Consider the following 16,781-nt stretch of genomic DNA (forward strand, 5'->3'; position numbering starts at 1 on the left):
CTAAAAGAGAAGAGCCATTCCATTTCCCTTAAGACATGGGATAAATTGTTATAGACCATAGCTGTCCTTCTGAGCTACAGAACACGAGAACTAACTCCTCCATAACTGGATGTTGGCACCCAGCAACCAGCTTCACTGTCTTTAGATTCCCAACACATAGAAATGACATCTCTTAAAGTATCATACTGCTTCCCTGCTTTATGTGAGACATCTGGCAATAGCAGTTGTCACATGCAAAGCTCATAAAAGGGGGGCATTGCATTCCTGCAGAAGGAACAAAGGGCAAACAGGAAAGAGTCTTAATTAACCAGTAATTTTCAGTTCAATGGGAGAGGCTATAATTTAGGGAAAGGAATTTGTTGCAGTCACACTCCTCAAATGTGATGTTTTCTCAATTAGGGCCTTGCAGCTTCACAGACCAGGACTTAGGTCTCTGCCACAGCCTGCTAGTAAGTTGGGCAGGGGGTTCAGCCACATTTTCTAATTATTCCCTTGAATACTTTCTTTTTGTCTCCACTAAGGAAGTGGTAAACTTAAATAAAGACAGAATAGTATAATAAACTTAATAAGCTCAATCTAGAACTTCAGCAGTTCAGAAGATGTGGTCCTTGCCTCCTTATGTTTTACCTGCTCTACCTCTGCTGATTTTGGGGCAATCTGTGCCATCCTTTCATTTAGCTGTAAATGCTTCTCTAAAACAAAGCTTGGTCATTTTTTTCCCCTAAAAGCATCAGGTAGTATATCTCGCAGACTGTATGGTCCCGGTGTGCCTAGCTCTCTGTCTGTGTATAACCAGATAGTGAAAGCCAGTATGAGGTGAACAACTGTGACCGCACTCAGTCCAGCTGTACTCACAGCCATAGAAATCTGCATTTAATAGCAATTTAATTGTTATAAAATGTTACTCTTCTTTTAACTTACTTTCATTTTTTGAGTCAAGACCATTATCTTTTGAACTGTATGAAACAGAGAGTGGACAGAATTTACCATGAGGCTCCTACTGTAAAAGAGAAGAGTTGGATTGGGGATCGAACTTGGGTCCTTGTGCTTGCAAGGCAGGCCACCGAACCGCTGAGCTAAATCCCCGGCCTGACTTACTTTCATTTTTGAGTCATTATCTTTTGAACTGTATGAAACAAATAGTGGACAGAATTTACCATGAGGCTCCTACTCTAAAAGAGAAGAGCCATTCCATTTCCCTTAAGACATGGGATAAATTGTTTGGGGATCGAACTTGGGTCCTTGTGCTTGCAAGGCAGGCCACCGAACCGCTGAGCTAAATCCCCGGCCTGACTTACTTTCATTTTTGAGTCATTATCTTTTGAACTGTATGAAACAAATAGTGGACAGAATTTACCATGAGGCTCCTACTCTAAAAGAGAAGAGCCATTCCATTTCCCTTAAGACATGGGATAAATTGTTATAGACCATAGCTGTCCTTCTGAGCTACAGAACACGAGAACTAACTCCTCCATAACTGGATGTTGGCACCCAGCAACCAGCTTCACTGTCTTTAGATTCCCAACACATAGAAATGACATCTCTTAAAGTATCATACTGCTTCCCATAAATATGCACAAAGAGTGTGTCAGTTTACAATAAAAGAATGACTTTGCTACTGATGATGGTTTTTATGGGTGTCTGCCCATGCCCAAACTCATAAAGTTACCTATATTAAAGATGTGAATCTTTCGGTAGATCAATTATGCTCTAGTAAAGTTGTTGTTTTAGACAGTGATAAGAGACATTTAAAAAAAAAACAGACAAACACATTTGATGCATTGATCCGTTTGCACTTACTGTCTTGACTGCTGCTGGGAGCTCCTCCCCATGCACAGAGTGACTGTGTGCTGAGCCACTTCTGCCAGTTCCCTTGCTTTCTAGTATGCCAACACGTTCCAGGCTTGTATTTTCCAACACCACCTTCCTGAAGCCCAGGTTGGCTATTTTGGGAGGCAGTTCTGGTTTCTGTTTTGGTGGGAGATGGCCATTAACACAGGCAGTTGGCACAGTGGGCTGGAGCACTGTGGTCTGCTTGGGCCTTCTCAGCCTGAGCAGGGCTGGGTGGTTCTGCGTCAGACACACAGATAAAGGCACCACTGACCTTGCCAGTTCACCTTCAGAGCTGCAGGGATTTGACTTCCATCTTTTCCTTCTTCCATTCTGTTTTCCAGAAGAGCTGTGTGTTTGAAGGCACTGAGTAGGCAGAAGCGTGGCTCTTAGCTAACTGTGCTCATAACTAGCCTGTCTTTAGCTCCTGTGAACACAGGGTCCTAACTGCAGTGGTAAAGTGTTGGCCTCAGTCCTCACCTTGCAAACCCCAACTTTTAACCCAGTAGAAAGTTCTGGTCAGTGTTGGGCACCACAGTATGGCCTGGAGACTTAATCCAGTCAACTTCTGGTTATTTTTTATTTTATGACCAAAGAGCTAGTTTCACTGGATGCGGATTACTACATTTATTATGTCTATCCTATATTAACTGGGATGAACTTCCAAATAAAATTCACACAGATTATTAGATAATATTGTCAGATGTTACTATGGTATTAATAATAACCATTAACATGGTATTAATATGGTTCTAAGTTTTCCTAATAAAAATTACTGGAACATGAACACTGTACAGGGTTCAGAGAGTGTGGCACTGCACTGGGTGTCTGTACTCCCTCAGCTACCTGTATAGTCATTAGCTGATGAAATGGAGAACTCATTAATGTAGATGTGCTTATGGATGGTAGTCAGAGCTTTCTGATGTAATATTTGGGTTAGCCTGGTTATGGTCTAGAAATCAAAGGTCAGGGTTATCTTAATTATTAAAATAAAAAAGATGGACCGCAGGAAAAGATTGGTGGAGGTGTTAGGTTAATGCTGGATTTAGATTCATGAGCTTTTCAATCAGAATCACCCGTGGCCCTGCCCATGCTGCTGGCAATCGGAGCTAAGAATGTCGGTCAGGGTCATACACATGGGCGTGGCTGCGAGTGGTCAGGCAAGACCGGCTGTGCAGGCAAAGGAAGGGGCACGGGGAAGTCCCCTCCTGGGTGGCTGAGGAGGGGCTGGCCAGACTCCAATCCTGTGCCCCCAGAGAAGGTGCCAAACACCTGAGATAGATTCCCTGACTGCAAGTGCCCCCAACTTGCCAGACCTCAGTTTCATTCCATCATTGCTCTGACTATGGCAAACTGTTATGGAAAGACTGACAGTATCCTTGGGCTGCTCAGTGGCTGCTCATTTCGAAGTCCTCGGGATAGACCGCTGCAGAAGAAGACTGCACGTCCACTTTAAGAGACCATTGGTGCTCTTTCCACCTGCTCACTTTGAAGTGATACATGTTGGGAAAGACACCCTAGCCTTTGTGAACAGCTGCGCGCGCGCACACACACACACACACACACACACACACACACACACGTATTATAAATACATATATGTATATATCCCCCCCCATGAGAGCGTTTGCCCTCAGGCGCCATCTCTTCTGGTTCTTTCACTATCCACAGATGAGCAGCCATTTAGGAACAGTCTAGGTGTGCTGCTCTCAGCCTGGCAGGTCCTGGCTACCTTGCACAGGGCTTTAGGTGGCAAAGAGCTGCCCTGGTGCCTGCTCCTTCCCTGCCCGGTGCCCTGCTCCTGGGGAGAAGGTGGCAGCTGCTGCTTGCCAGGGCTGTAGGGCTTGTACCTGGGAAGCAGGAGGAGTCATGACGGTCGTGCAGCGCTGCTTGGGATGTCTGTACAGTGTCCCACAGCCCCTGAGGGGCCCACCCCCGCCAGGGCCTGCACACGAAGCCCCTCTGGTCATCTCCGACCTGGGAGAGGCCGCTCCCTACATCACGGGACTTGGCTGGTCACCAGTGAATTCCACTCTGAGGAGGGACTCCAGAGATAGAGGCTTCACACAGCCGGTGGCCCTGCCCTCCTTTCCTTGGGGCCTTGGTTTACTTTTTATTTTCATCAGTCCCTGTGTGCAGCATGTAATGACCACCTTTAGCGTGGGTGTGGACCTTGCACACGAGACCGTCCTTCTTTTCACTTCCCCTGCCCTGCCCACACCCTGCATCTCTTAATCGCCTTCCTATTTGCACAAGACTCCATCTCCATTTCTCTCAAGGTGCATCCATTTTTATACAGATGAGTCAAGTTCATCCTTCTTTGTGGCAAAGTAGTAACCCGTTGGGTGTAAACATCACATTTTCTCTATCTTTTAATCTGTCGATGGACATCTGGGCCATCTCCAAGATGTAGCTGGTGGAAGCTGTGCTGCTACAAGCATGGATGTGCACGGCCACTGTAACGAGATGTGTTACAAGGTGAGGGTGCGCCAATGCGGGGTCTGTGCTAAGCTGCAGCCCTAAGATACCTGGCCAGGCTCCCTGCCCTTGGGGCCCAGTGTCCTGGGTCCCGGAAGTGGGAATAGAGAGCTGCTGCGGCAAGTGAGGGACCAGCGCAGTGCATCAGAGCTGGGTAGCTGAATTCCGGAAGCCGTGGCGTGGAGGGGTGCATTTCCGCTTCAGGTCTCGTTCAGATGCGGCCTTGCTGAGGACACAGGTGAGCTTTGCACCAAGGGCAGGAAGCAGCGCTATGGGGAGGGAGGGAGAAGGCTCCTCGGGACAGAGGCGTCCAGGCCTCTGCAGTGAGCCCCAGCGGTGGCCCTGTGTCTCCTCATCCCCCCAGCCCCTCTCTAGACCCACAGAGCGGGAGCTCCCCTGCCCCGCTCCCCCAGCCACCCCTCCGACTGCATCCTGCTCTTCCCACTCCTTTGCCATTTTCTATCTTAACCCTCTTCCCTCACTTTATCTCATCAGTTCCTCCTGTTTTTTCAGTCTTTCCCCTCTGTCTGCCCTGCCCCTTCCTTCTTTTCTGGCTGGCTTTCTGCTCCCTTCCCCTGAGGAGCCTCAGTGCTGCCCTCATGGTCCCAGAATGGATTTCCTGCTTGCATTCAATCACTGGAAATGCCACATTTTAAAAATATATGCATCACCTGAGTGATTAACTTTGCAGATACTTAACTGTTGCCTTGTGTTCCCAATTCTAAGTTCACACTTTAGTAGTGCTGCGAGCTCTTCTCTTCATTTTCTCAGGCATACTTAATACCACTTGCTTTGGCTTCTGTATTCCACTTTGAGAAATATCCACTACTGAGAGTGTGGGTCTCCGAGGCTGCCCTGGTCCTGCTGTCCTTAGAACATGTTAGTAGCACAGCCTGAGACTCCACAATATGAACATAGTGAAACTGACATTGATTTATTTAAAAATGATACCTAATAAGTAGAGTTTCATTCTGTACAAGCCTTGAGACATCCCACAAAATAAATAGAAATATCCCTCTAAATATTTGACCTCTCGTTAAAAAGTTCTTCTTATCCACATGAAATTGTCGTCAGTGGTCTAGTAATTATCTCTCTGGTGTTACAAAAATTCCAGAGACACCACAGGACAGTTAAAGACTCAACTTTATGTGTGCTCTAGATCACTGCAAATGTTATTTAAATCAAAACAGTGCATAACATAGAAAAAACTATAGTATGCTGAATAATGAGGGATACTTAGCTCCAAGTGATGCAGCGAAGTAATTTCAGAAATACATATTTTTTACCCTCTGTAACAAGTAAAGTTTTTACAGTTAAACATGGGAGCCTAGATGTTGTCTGTCTTCATCACCCGTAGGAGTAGGCTGTGAGCAGGTCCACGTCGTGGGCATAGCGACTTGTGCGGTTGTTGGGGTTTGGGCTCATGCTCCCCACGAAGCTCGGCCAGCTTTCTCTTGCTTTTCTCTTCCATTCCCTCTTGGCAGATAGGGTCTACCTGTGTCTGTGTTTTGCTCTGCTTCCTGTCTTTTCAAATCAGCACATTTTACCTACTAAATGCAAACCTTTTTCCTTTGGAGACAAAGCCCTGCTCTGTTGCCAGGCTGGTCTGGGACTCCTGGGCTCAGTTTTTACCTACTAAATGCAAACCTTTTTCCTTTGGAGACAAAGCCCTGCTCTGTTGCCAGGCTGGCCTAGGACTCCTGGGCTCAGGCAGTCCTCCTCCCTCAGCCTTCCAGGAAGCTGCACTATAGGTGTGCAGACACTTGGCACCCACACACCGGGCGTGGCAGTCCTCCTGCCTCAGCCTTCCAGGAAGCTGCACTATAGGTGTGCAGACACTCGGCACCCACACACCGGGCATTGCCGGGAAGTCCTCGAATGAGGTGCCAAAACTAGAATTTATCTGCTGAAGAGTCAATAGTGATGTCTTTGTTTTCAGTTGTAGGAAGATATGTGCAACTTGACATTTACACTTTCAGTCATTGTTAACCACGTAACAGTTTACCTGGGGACATGTTTGTTTAGGAGCTTTGCATAGGCCGCTGTTATTTCACATATTTGATTATTGTGTTGAATACATTTGATAAAATTGTTGTTTTATATTACCTGTTATATTAGCCTATAAAATTAAAAATAGGCACTGTTTGGTCATCCTGTATTTAAATAACTGGGTGGTAGGTGGTTAACTGTACAGTTCAGTGGCACAAGTACGTGCTCAGCATCGCCACTTAACCCGTTTCAGTCTTTTCCATCCCTGAAGCAGAAGCCATTAAGAGTTAACCTGCATCCTGTTACCTTTGCAGCAGTAGCCACCATTCTGTCAATTGTAGAAACCTCACATGAGGGAAGCCATGTGGCTTTGTCTGTCCACATCATTTGGCATGAGGTGCATCTGGGTTGTAGCGTGTGTCAGAACCCCTTCTTTTCGTAAGTCTGAATTCACTTCATGTCCAGGAGCAGAGGTGGGGAGAAGAGGGAAGGTAGGCACAGGCAGTGCATGCTGGAGGCAGCTGCTTTTCCTGAGCCCCAGTGACCAAAGACTTCCCGCTAGGCCCAGCCGCCTCCATTACCACCAACCTGTAGACATTCTATCTTTAACTCTTGGAGCAGTTGCCAAATGACTCATTTCCCATCAGCAGAGTACAAGGATTCAAACTGCTCTCTGTCCTCAGGCTCACTTGCTGTTTTTGGCTTTTAATAATAGCTGCCTCCCTGGGTGTGATGCGCCCCTCATTCTGACTTGATTTGCACTTGCCTGATCCCTAAGGGTGGTGGGCATCCTTTTATGGGCTAGCTGGCGCTTGCATATCTTTTTCAAAAGAAGTGTCTCTTTAAGTCCTTTGCCCAGTTTTAATTGAATTTTTATAGTTGGTATTGAGGTATAAGACTTCTTAAATTATTCTGAATCTCAGTGCATTATTGGATAAATGACTTGCAAATACTTTCTCCCATTCTGTAGGTTGCCTTCTCGCTGTCTTGTTCCTGAACTTTGATGGGCAAATTTTTAAATTCTGATGAAGTCAAGTTTATCAGTTTTTTCTTGTGTAACCCCTGATTTGGCGTCATACTTAAAAGTCAATTCCGAACCCCAGGTGGTAGAGCATTTTCCCTCTGGAAATTTCTTCTCAGAGAGTTGCAACATTAGCTGTTGGAGTCCGGTGTTTAAGTCCGTATTTGTATGCGGTATAAGGTAGGGGCCCCTCTTCTTTCCTTCACTTGCCGGTATCCAGTTTCCCCAGCATCATTTGCTGAAATGTGTCCTTTCCCACTGAATCGTTTCAGAACCTCATTAAAAGTCAGTGGTCACATAGGTGAGGGGTTATTTCTGAGCTCTCTGTCCCGTCCCCTTGGCCTGGTCTGCACTTATGCCCTCCCTACCTCCTCCTTTTGATTGCTGTTGCTGTGTAGTTCCTTCGGAAGAAGTATGAGTCCCCCAGCTGTGTTCTTGGCACCTGGGAGCTCTTGTCAGGACAAGGGCCAAACCAAACCTCAGGATGTGCCTTACTGCTCTCTGCTGCTGTGCGCTGCAAGGAAGCTCAGTGTCTCTTAGCCAGCGTCCGTTGCCTTATGGTAACAGATGAGCTCACACTCAGGAGCCTCCTGGTCTTAGCTTTGTGATGCTCAGACAGCTGCAGTCTGGTGAGGCAGGCTCCCTGTGGAAGGCCCAGCACAGAATCTGCTGGCTACTCACCTCTCAGCTCCTCCTCTGACTCCATCAGCTTTGGGGCGTTTCTCCCCAGCAGTCGCTTGGTTGCATATTTCCTTCCTAAGATTAATTTTAAAGCGAAGTAAGGCTGGAAAGATTTCATCTGTGTAAGGTAAAATGAAACAAAATATTTGTTTTCCCCTCCTAGTCTGCCTTGTTTCTAGGAATTGGGCATCTGCTTCTAGGGCTGGGGTATCAGTCTGCTATGTAGTAGAAACCCGCTTCTCTGCGCTGAGGCTCTGGTTCTCTGAGCCAGTTCATGTCTCAGGTCCCTGTGTTGTGCACCTGGGTACACAAGGTGTGTGCCCTGACCTTGAGGGCCTGGCAGTCTGCTAGGAGAGAGAATGCATGTGCCCACTTCGTTTCCTAGACATCTCCACATCCTTCCTGTCCTCTCTGCCCATTTCTTTTTCGTCATCTGTTACTATGATTTCTGGAAGCAGTAATAACTGGCTTCCCTTGACCTCCACTGGACTCCTCCTGACTCATTCCTGTAACCGTGGAGGTGCTCCTGGGCCCTCTCCCAAAAGTCCTGCTCCTCCTGGCATCCACAGAAGTGGTGGCCCTCAGCGTGTCACTCTGTGCGTGGTCCATATTGTGCTTCTCTTTGCAGCCTCTTCTGAGCCACCAGGGGCCACATCCCCTCTAGTCTTCTTGGCTCCTGCCCGCTGGCCTCATCTTCCCCCTGCCCTGACCACCTGGGTCAGGCCCTACACCTCCGTGTTCTGTGGGACACAGTGACCACTCTGCACAGGGATCGCTGCCCTGCTTCTCTCTTCTGTTAAGCAGCCTTCAAGTTCCATTGGGTAAAGGCTGCCGCTTTTCAGTCTGTCCTAGTGTGACTCATGAATGATCATGACCGAGTTTTGGTGGGGTGAGTGGCATGGACCCAGGCCTGGGTGAAGGATTTAGCACACAGAGACCTGCTGGCTGGCAGAGCCCGTGGTGTGGGGTTCTGTGCGGATCCCCCACTAACATGTCACTGGGTCACAGGAACCCAGGATCCCTCTCATGAAGAAGTGGGATCTCACTTTCTGTGCACTGAAGCTCGGGGGGCTCCTGCTGCTGCTGCAGGGTCAGTGTGTGAAGACAGAGCGGCTGCCGCACAGCTGACACAGCCTTGCAGGAGGTTTCCAGGCCCTGGAGGGGTCCCACAGCAGCCTTGTGGATGCCCGCGCCACAGTGCTTGTGCACGAACAGCCCCTGTGGCCTTTCTGTTGTAATAAATGAACCCCTTCCTGATGGGACTCTGCCTTTCTCTAGAACTTACATTTTTTTTCCTTAAAAACTAGAGATTATTTTTTTCAGTTTGAAAAAAGGCAGTTTTATAGCATAGTAAATAAGGTGCTTCTAGTAGTGGAACTTGGTTATTGGGGGGTGGTTATTAGAAATCTGTGAAAGGCAGAGAACGCTTTCTCTTATATCATTAATGTCTTTAAAAAATCCATTGGTGCTGGTTTTTAGGTCAAGTTTAGGGCAGTTAGTAAAGCACACCCATATATGACGTGTGGGACTAGACTTTAAACTATAAACAAAGCCATTTTTACGGATGAGCTGAGGCTAGCCTTGAAGGATCCCTTCTCCCTGCTCCTGACATTTCCTTCTGGCACTGCCAGCTCCTTCCTAAGGCCCTGCAGGAGCTCAATACATGTGGCACCGCCCCTCCTGCTCCTACTGGGGCAGCCTCCTTCAGCCTCCTACTGGGGGATGTTGGGGACCCAGTTCTTTGGTCCTGTGAGGTCCAATGGCCTCGCTTCACCTGCAGAAGCCATGTGCTTCCCTGAGCAGCCTGTGGGGGGGGGGAGGGTCTGTGCAGTCCTGTGCTCCCTGTGAGCAAGCCCCCCTGCACAGCTGGCCAGAGGTCGGGCCTCACATTTACAGGGCCAGAGCTGGGAGCCCAGCAGCCTGCCCTCCTCTCTTCTGCTCCACTGCTCATAGGTGCAGACTCAGGAGGGGCTGGGAGGGGCTGGTCATGACCCTGTTTTCCTGCTCCATCTTCCCTTTCTCACAGCAGTGGCCCCTGGGAAGGGAAGTCCCTCTGAAGGATACAGTGTACCCCACAACCTGGTCAGGCTTACCCCAAACTGGCCACGAGGCCAGGCTGCCAGGGCAGGCATCAGTGGTGGAAGCTTTCAGGACTCTGCATAATGCCAGACTTGGATGAGCCAGCTGAGCTGTACTCTTCTGCAGCTTTGCATTTTACAGCTCAGAACAGAGGCATGTTCTTACAGCCCGGGAGACCTTTGGTACTGGGGCTTACCCTCCCCAGCTCTGCTCACTGCCCTGGCCTTAGCCAGCTCTTCGTGACCACTTGGGCTTGCTGCTCTGTTTCCTGTGAGGAGAACACCTTCCTTCGTGCTGCTCCTCTGCCTGGTCAGCACACTGCATCCTCAGCCCGCAGCACTGCTTCCCGTGGCCTTCACGTCCAAGGGCGGCTGGTCCACACTGTGACGTCTGCTGGGCCTGTGACCTTTGCCATCATCGGTGGTGAAGGATTTGTTCCATGTCTGTGCCACCCTGTCTGAGTAAGCCCTGCATACTTTCCATCTGCTCACCTAATGTCTTGGCAGTGGCAGCCATGATTGGCACCCCAGGAGCATTGTGGGTAAGCAGTGGGCAAAATCAGCCTTGATATCCTTATTTACTGATTTCTACTAATAATTACATAACATTTTCAACATAGCTTTATTCCCTGTAATGGGGGCCGGGGTAAGATGGAAATCCCTGGGCGGGGAATTTAGCTTTAGTGGTTCTGCCGCCTGCTTCACAAGCTTAAGGTGCTGAGTTCGAATACCAGTACCAAAAAAAAAAAAAACACCCAGCAACAGTTTGTTGCACTTTACCAGGTGTGGTGGCACATGCCTGTAATCCCAGCACATAGGAGGCTGAGGCAGGAGGATCGCTGTGATTTCGAGACCAGCCTGGTCTATATAGTGAGTTCCAGGTCAGTTTCAGCTACATAGTGAGACCCTGTTTCACACACACACAAAAAAGGAAATCCTCAGCTCTCTTTTGGGGCTTTGAGCTCTTGGAAGCATAGAGTAGACTTCCGGGTATGCATAAATGAAAGACTTTGTGTCCCAGGTTGGAAAAGGACAAACCTGGCCAATGGTGAACCTGCTTCTTGTTCCCTCCTGGAGGTGACCCTCTCTTGTTACATTCTGTATTGGGCAGATGTCTACTTTTGTTTTTGCTTTTAATCTCAGAAAAACACCATAAAACTGGACTAGTCTTCCAGCCCTGGTCACTGTGGTACAGCTAATGTGCATTTTACTGTTATTCTTGGTATACATTTTATTGTTATTCTTGGAAATTATTTGTTCACATACAGCATGAGGAATGGGATACCAGGTGATCCTTGGGCAAGCATAAAAAATATGATGAAGTGTCGTGCAAAGATCTGATGTTGAGAGGGGATACAATGAAATCTTTTCTGTGCTGTTTTTCTGTGTCCCCAGTGGTACTCGATGCACACAGTATCTCGACATTTCTGCACACTGCATTTTAACCTGCATCCTGGGATGTGTGAAGAGTCGATCACACCAGCATTGGGGTTTCCCTGGCCAGCCGTTCTCACATAGCAGCCCTGAGAGCCGAACAAGGAACGAGATGTGCCTGGGAGGACACTGACCACGTACCCCGGGTGTCCAGCCCTTTCTCATGTTGCTTCTCTTTGTCCCCCCCCCCGCCCCATGCTGCAGGGCATCGAGGTCCCTGATGCTCTCCTGAAGGAAATAAAATCGATCGATTCCCGAAGGTTCATAGCTTCCTTCAGAGTCGTGAACACAACCAAACGTGCCGCGGGGAGGTACCGTTGCATGATCCGCACCGAAGGAGGCGTTGGGGTGTCAAACTACGCAGAACTGGTCGTTAAAGGTATTGAACGTGCCTTTCTCCTGCACAGTCATCTACTGAAACAGATATGTGAGATGGTTGTTAGCTCCTTATTTGTTGAAAACTCAGACTTACCCTTGCCTCTCTCTGAACAGGGGCTGGATGACAGGCTGTACTGATGGGTTGCATTTTAAATACAAATTGTGCGTGTGAGCAATATTTTTTTGAAACACATCAGTTATGTGTGTTGGGTTAGTCACATACGAAGCACTGAATGTGCTCCTGGCAAGGTCTTCCGCTAGCTTTCTATATACAGATCACAACCTATAAATTTTTTTAAGGAGTTAAAATTATTTTACTGATAGAAAATCTCTTAAAATGCAAAAATATTTACCAGGCAGCGTGTTTAGGCTATCAGGGTGGTTAATAAAAGGAGGCTGTGTCAGTATAAAATGCTCTGTCGTTATCACACAAGCCGTACTGATGTCACTGTTAGCATTCATAACCTCCCAGTTAGGTTCTGTTACTGTATTTTGCATGACTAGAAAATTGAGTCATTATATTCAGGATGGTGGGGGAATGAGGGAAAAAAGAGAAGAGAAATAATTTTCCTTTAGCTGCTTTAATGCTTTCTTGTGGGCCATGGACTTCATAGTATTAAGCTGCTGAGGCAATTTTTGGTCCCACACAGAATAATCTTGGCATTTTAGATTTGCCATGAGGCATTTTCAGACAGCTGTGGCAGGCCATTGCTGTTTTCCTAGGAGAGCAAAATGATGCCTTATTTTATGTGATTTTGGGGTGAGGATGGAACCCGGGGCCCTCAGAGAGCTGAGCGCTCGCTATGCTGCTGAACCACATGCCCAGGCCTGGGCTTTATTTTTAAACTTTTCTTTTGCATTTTAAACACATGGATCATAAAATTGATCTTCTTTGGGTAAGCTACTTATACTAGCAAATCCCTCTTGGCAAGGACGACCTCTCCCCAGTACTGGGGATTGAACTTGGGGCATTTGCACTAAACTTCATCCCCAGCCCTTTATAAAATTTTAATTTTGTTTTTGAGACAGGATCTTACTAAGACATTAATTTGCCCAGGCTGGGTTCCAGTGTATTATCCCCTTGCCTCAGCCTCCCAAAGATGAGGGCAGATCCAGGTCTCACCTGGTGGGCAGTGTAGCCCCGGCCATGCCTGTTTCCTCGCGTGTGAGGCAGCGGTCACGATGCTCAGTCCCTGACTGCCCCAGGCACATGTGCCAACTTGGAGCAGTGCACACCATAGGGTGCGTTGAGCAGGAGGAGGCTGGGGACATGGGGGAGTCACGGGCTTCCTCGGGGACACACTTAGGAGCCCTCCAGCAGGAGCGCGCGCCCAAAGCCATCGCTGCACTCGCACCCTGCTGCAGCCCACGCGCAGGCGCTCTGGTCGCTGTGAAGCTTGGCCTGGCCACCTGGTAACACGTGCAGCTCAGGATCAATATTTACACGTGGTGTGAATGCTCCCTGGCCACCCCGCCCTGTGGAAGACCCCAGGAGGGAGGTGCCCAGTGTGGCCCGGTACAAACCTGAGCAGGCCCGGTGCCCACCACAAGCTGGCTGGCGTCCTTGGCATTGCTGTTGCTGTCCCGCTTCTCAGTGCAGTTCTGTGGGGCTCTTTCTCTGTGTTCCTGGCTGTCCGTCTGCCTGTCCTCTCTGGGCCCCTCTGGGGATCAGGCTGCAGGGCTCCCTGATCCCTGAGGTGCAGATCTAGAAATGGGGTCTGTGGGGAAACTCATTGCAGGGATCCACAAGAATGCGAGAACGGTCTCGTCTGCCAGAACAGCTGCCAACAGTGCTGAAGGGCCCTTCCTCACAGCCCTACACCACACTTCCTGTCTTGGGACAAGCTGCTGGCTCTCTGCTGGCTCAGGGAGGAAGTGGGTGTTAGCTGCCTTTCTCTCCCTCTGCGCACTGCCTGAGCCCCCCACAGTGACAGTGTCTTGTAGGGCTCACACTTGAAATTCGTCTTCTCCTCCATGTGTAAGTGCATAGCCACATCCTACATAGGCTTCATTTCTAGAAAATGGGATAACACGCTGCATTGTGCTAGTTTAACAGTGTCTCCCTGGGACAGTTGCTTTGTGGTGAGCAGTAACATTTCTAGGCTGCTCGTCCCTAATGGAACCCTTTTTAGGTCTTGTAATTTGAAGTGCCCTGGAGATGTGTGTACATTGTGCATACGGATGGAAGTTCTCTCGTGACTGATTCAATTTGGAGATGGTTCTGTAGCATCCTTCCACTTGAATGAATCCAGTTGAGATTGATGCATTGGCACCTGTCATCCTAGCTACTCTGAAAGCTGAAGCTGGAGTGTTGTGAGTTCAAACCCAGCCTGGGCAACATAACATACAGAGGTCCTGTCTCAGAAAGGGAAGAAATACTTTAAATTGCTTTTTATCCTTTTTCTCCTTAGGAGAGATTGAAATCCATTCTTCCTTCCTCTTCCTTCTCTTCCTTTGTGAAAATGTGTTCCTAATTTAAATATCAGCTTATTCTTGTGTTGATTGATACATAAACCAGGAGTCCTTTTGGATATGTTTCCCAGTTGTTTGCAAGTTGCAGTTGAATCTATCATTGACTTAGCATACAAATTACTTTTCCTATTGGGGAATTAGTATAGAAGTTGTTCTCTGAGAACACCTTCATTATAGCCATGTCTGTGTTAGGATGCTCTTAGCAGTACCCTGGATGTGTGGCTCTATCCTGGAACCTTAGTCCCTTTGCCCCTGAAGTGTATCTTGAATGGCAATCCAACAGCCCTCGCTAGCATTTGCAACTTGAAAGTAATTAACCCGTCTTTCAGCCTGGCTGCACAAGCGCCCTAGGATGTCCTATAAAAGGCCCATTTCTTGTTATGGTTCAAGAAGTGCCCTAATGATAAAAATTGATCCTAAATCATTGTGGGTTCAGTCACAACTGTGTAAAAACACAGGCCTTCAGTGTAAAAGCTACAGGAGCAGTGCTTTAGCACATTTATGTGATGACTGTCATCCCTTCAATAAAATTCATTCAAAATTTAGTGTCTTATTTTGACTTGATCTAATGAAATTTCCCCTGCTACTTTATAGTCAGTGTGACTTACACCTTGAATATAAGAAATAACAGACACCCAACCCTGCAGAGAGTATGACAGTGTTGCCGGTTTCCTGAGGGTTCTAGGACTCAACCTGTGGTCATCTCGGCATCTCACAGGTGGCCGTGGAGAGAACCTGCTCGCTGAGGCCTGGAAATAGTGTGGGATTGATTTGTGGGCTGTCATGGAGCGAGAAGGAAGAGCTGTAGCCAGTTGCCCCTGTATCCTGGGGACAGGGCCCGCAGGCTTTACTCTCCACACACAGGTCTGAGCAGTGCCTTTGGGCACTGCAGAAAATCTCCATGTGTGATGTTTTTCTGAGACCATGGCTCCTCTTGCTTTGTACAGTGGTCTAGCTGGTCACCGTGACATGGGTGCCTGGCATCCCTTCCTTTGGTACCAGAGCCCAGCCAACTACTTCTGGTCGATGCGCTGGAAAAACCGGAGCAAGATGGTGATGGGCTGTCTTGCCCATGTCACACAGCGGTGGGAAGAAGGCAGTCTTGGCTTGTGAACAGGAGAGACTTGCTTGGCCGGGGAAGAGTGTTAGCTGTTGGTTTCTTAGACTTCTATCAGATCGGCATCACCTGCTCTTTGATTCCGAGCTCTCCCTTGCGTTCTCTGCTTCAGTCCGGGTTGTAGCAGGAGTAGACCTGAGTGGGGAGACTCTGTTATCTGGGTCTCTCCAATCTTCTCCCGCTGAGGGAGTCTGTCATGACAGTGTTCTGGGAAAGCGTCATCCCAGAAGTGCGTTATGATGAGATCAGCTGTAATTTCAGTTGTATTTTTCAAACAATGGCGTCCTTGGAAGATAAGTAAAAGGAAGCTCAGTTTAATGGTGTGGAGAATTTTAATACCTTTGATGATTTTGAGAAAGCGCTCCGTGAAGAGGTTGACAGTAGAATGCTTACCAGAGAGTGCTTATGCCAGTTACTTTTAGGGAGGAGAATTAAAACATTTTGGTACTGTGTAGTTGTTGCCCAGGGTGGCCTTCCGCTTGTGGGCTCTAATGATCCTCCTGCCTTTGCCTTCCAGGAGGCTGGGCTGGCAGGTGTGCACACCGCACCCTGTTCAAAGGAGCGTTCGTTGTACAGTTGTGAATGTGGAAGCTCTTGCCCTTGTGTGTGTTCTGGTTCATCTGAAGAGAGCCCTTCTGTCCGTTCACTCCTGTGCTGGCTGATGAGCTGCACACTGAGCTTTGCTGAGAGAAGCGTCTGAAGGAGATCTCTGGCTTCCTTTCAGAGCCGCCCGTCCCCATCGCACCGCCCCAGCTGGCCTCCGTCGGGGCAACCTACCTGTGGATCCAGCTCAACGCCAACTCCATCAACGGCGACGGGCCCATCGTGGCTCGAGAGGTGGAATACTGCACGGCCAGCGGCAGCTGGAGCGACCGGCAGCCCGTGGACTCCCCCAGCTACAAGATCGGGCACCTGGACCCAGACACGGAGTATGAGATCAGTGTGCTGCTCACCAGGCCGGGCGAGGGCGGCACCGGGTCTCCCGGGCCGGCTCTCAGAACCAGAACTAAGTGTGCGGGTGAGTGCGGTGCCTAGACAGACACCGGCGGCCGGACCTCATGATCTCTGGGCGCCAGCTGGCAGGGCTCAGGCTCATCTCATTAAGGTGAAGCCCTGGTCTCCCCTGCCTCTCGTGTCCTACATATGAATGGGAATTTCCCAAGGCCCTGAGAGCAGGGAGATTGCAGCTTACCTTGTCCCCCTCTTGATTTAATTACACCTTGCTCTGGGTACCACACAATTCCACGGGGATGGTTCCCGGGACCACAGAAACTATCCGCTCCAGTGACTGCCTGTTGGCCCC

At 48.7% G+C, this 16,781-nt stretch overlaps 1 protein-coding gene across 8 annotated transcripts in view; it reads left to right on the plus strand.

Annotated features, from left to right (window-relative positions):
* Ptprm (protein tyrosine phosphatase receptor type M) overlaps positions 1–16,781 on the plus strand; it is a 608,602-nt gene that overhangs the window by 241,381 nt on the left and 350,440 nt on the right. For all 8 annotated transcript variants that reach the window (XM_033757448.1, XM_033757447.1, XM_033757449.1 and 5 more), the window contains exons 6-7: positions 11,716–11,890; positions 16,203–16,496. In XM_033757448.1, the coding sequence (XP_033613339.1) occupies positions 11,716–11,890; positions 16,203–16,496 (469 nt within the window). The remainder of the gene's footprint in view (positions 1–11,715; positions 11,891–16,202; positions 16,497–16,781) is intronic.

This window comes from Fukomys damarensis, unplaced genomic scaffold (genome assembly GCF_012274545.1).
Source record: "Fukomys damarensis isolate Sample0158 unplaced genomic scaffold, DMR_v1.0_HiC HiC_scaffold_30, whole genome shotgun sequence".
In the NCBI taxonomy this organism is placed as follows: domain Eukaryota; kingdom Metazoa; phylum Chordata; class Mammalia; order Rodentia; family Bathyergidae; genus Fukomys; species Fukomys damarensis.